Here is a 1,801-nt window from a genome sequence, read left to right as displayed (position 1 = left end):
GTGTGTGTGTGTGTGTGTGTGTGTGTGTGTGTGTGTGTGTGTGTGTGTGTGTGTGTGTGTGTGTGTGTGTGTGTGTGTGTACATGTACATGTACATATACATGTGTATGTATATATATACATATGTAAGATACACCCAACGCACTCACCGTTGGACTCCAGTTTCGTCGCAGCTATGCCTGTCCTTATACTTCTTATCGCCTTTCTTTTTAGAAGACTTTGATTTCTTCGAAAACTTGCCATCATTCCCTCGTTTCTGGTGTGTACCGGACTTGTCTGTAGTGGAAAGGTCTACCTCCTCCTCCCCTCCGGCGCCCTTGGTGCGGTTTAGCGTGCTATTTATATCTCTCCTGCTTAATTGACCACTACCCTCCCCACCGTTGCTGCAGTTGCTGCCGCTGCTGCTGCCAGCACTGCTGCCTGAATCCTTGTGCTTTTGTTTGTTCCGTCTGCGCATATGTGGACCCCCTATTTCCCCACCGCCTTCTTTGGAGCTCACTTTCCTTGCGCTGACCTTATCTTCGTCGTCATGCCTGGCCGTGTCCCTCTCCTTATGCCGCTTCTTCTTGCCCGTACCATCATCCTTTGTACCGTTATTTACCGCTTTATTTTTACTACTATTTTCGCTATCACCAATATCGCCGTTCCGTTTGTTTGTACTCTCTCCGATTCTCTCCCTCTCTCTGGATCTAGATCTGGATCTGGATCTGGACCTGGATCTGGATCTGGATTTACCCCGATCCTTAGATCTCTTCCCTTTCCTCCTATCCCGGCCGGGATCTCTAAAGCCTAAACCGCCCTTCTCTCCCGACCTCCTGCTGTGACCCTCATTCTTAATAGCGTCTCCCTTATACCTACCTTCTCTATGCCTCCCTCCCTCCTTGTCCCTCTCGCTCTCTCCACTGGGCCCCTCCATAGATCCCCCCAGTCCACAGCTTTCGCCCAGCAAACTCTGCACCAGACGTTGCACTACCGGTCCACAACCCAGCCGATACAACCCCAACTCCATCGCCTGAGTGTGCGCATCACTGGCACACAGCCTATCCCCGGGACAAATCGGCCCAGGCGGCGGAGCCCCAACATCTGCACCTGCACCTGAAGTACTGCCACTGCCCTCCGTCTGCTGCCGTGTCGAGGGTCTCCTGCGCTGGCGCGTCTCCTCAAACTGGGCGAAGAGTTCTGTTGTGGTGCCGGGTGTGCCTGTGACTGTCTTGGCTGTGGTGAGAGAGGGTGTGGGTGCGCGAGAGTGCGGGCGGGTATGGGCCTTCTTGCCCCTGCCCCCTTTCTTCCCGGCCACGCGGTGGGACACCGGGGGTGCACTTAGGGCCCGGTTATAAGGACCGGTTGACCCGTTTTTACTGACCAGACCGGATGAATCGGTTCTATTTATAGAACCGGAGCCACCGTTCGCATGTATGGCAGTGGTACGGGCTTGGAGAGCGGTGCCGAATGAAAGATTGTCATCACCTCCTTCTGTGGTGGAGAAGGTATAGGCAATGATGATATCAATCTCAAAACGATGAAAGGTAGTAGAACTACATATACAAACTAGAAACTTCATATAAACACAACTGTCGGAGACAGTTGTGCTTCAGACAGCACAGAATAGAATCATTATACCACGAACAATAGTGAACTGGCCTTTGGACTGCAACAGCCTTGGCTATTCATCTAAACCAGTATTGTAAACATATGAGATGGTTCGTAGATATATATATATATGTGTGTGTGTGTGTGTGTGTGTGTGTGTATATATGTATATATATATATATATATATATGTGTGTGTGTGTGTGTGTGTGT

At 50.6% G+C, this 1,801-nt stretch overlaps 1 protein-coding gene across 1 annotated transcript; it reads right to left on the bottom strand.

Annotated features, from left to right (window-relative positions):
* Nucleotides 1–148: 148 nt before the first annotated feature.
* On the bottom strand, nt 149–1,560 carry SARC_15318 (hypothetical protein; the record flags this gene model as incomplete). The annotated part of the gene is made up of 1 exon (XM_014290561.1): nt 149–1,560. A coding segment is annotated over one exon (1,412 nt), but the record flags the coding sequence as incomplete, so codon positions are not given.
* Between the last annotated feature and the right edge of the window lie 241 nt (nt 1,561–1,801).

The sequence above is a fragment of the Sphaeroforma arctica genome (genome assembly GCF_001186125.1).
Source record: "Sphaeroforma arctica JP610 unplaced genomic scaffold supercont1.5929, whole genome shotgun sequence".
Classification (NCBI taxonomy): Eukaryota; class Ichthyosporea; order Ichthyophonida; genus Sphaeroforma; species Sphaeroforma arctica.
Note: the sequence above shows the minus strand (reverse complement) of the source record. Positions and strands in the feature narration are given on the sequence as shown.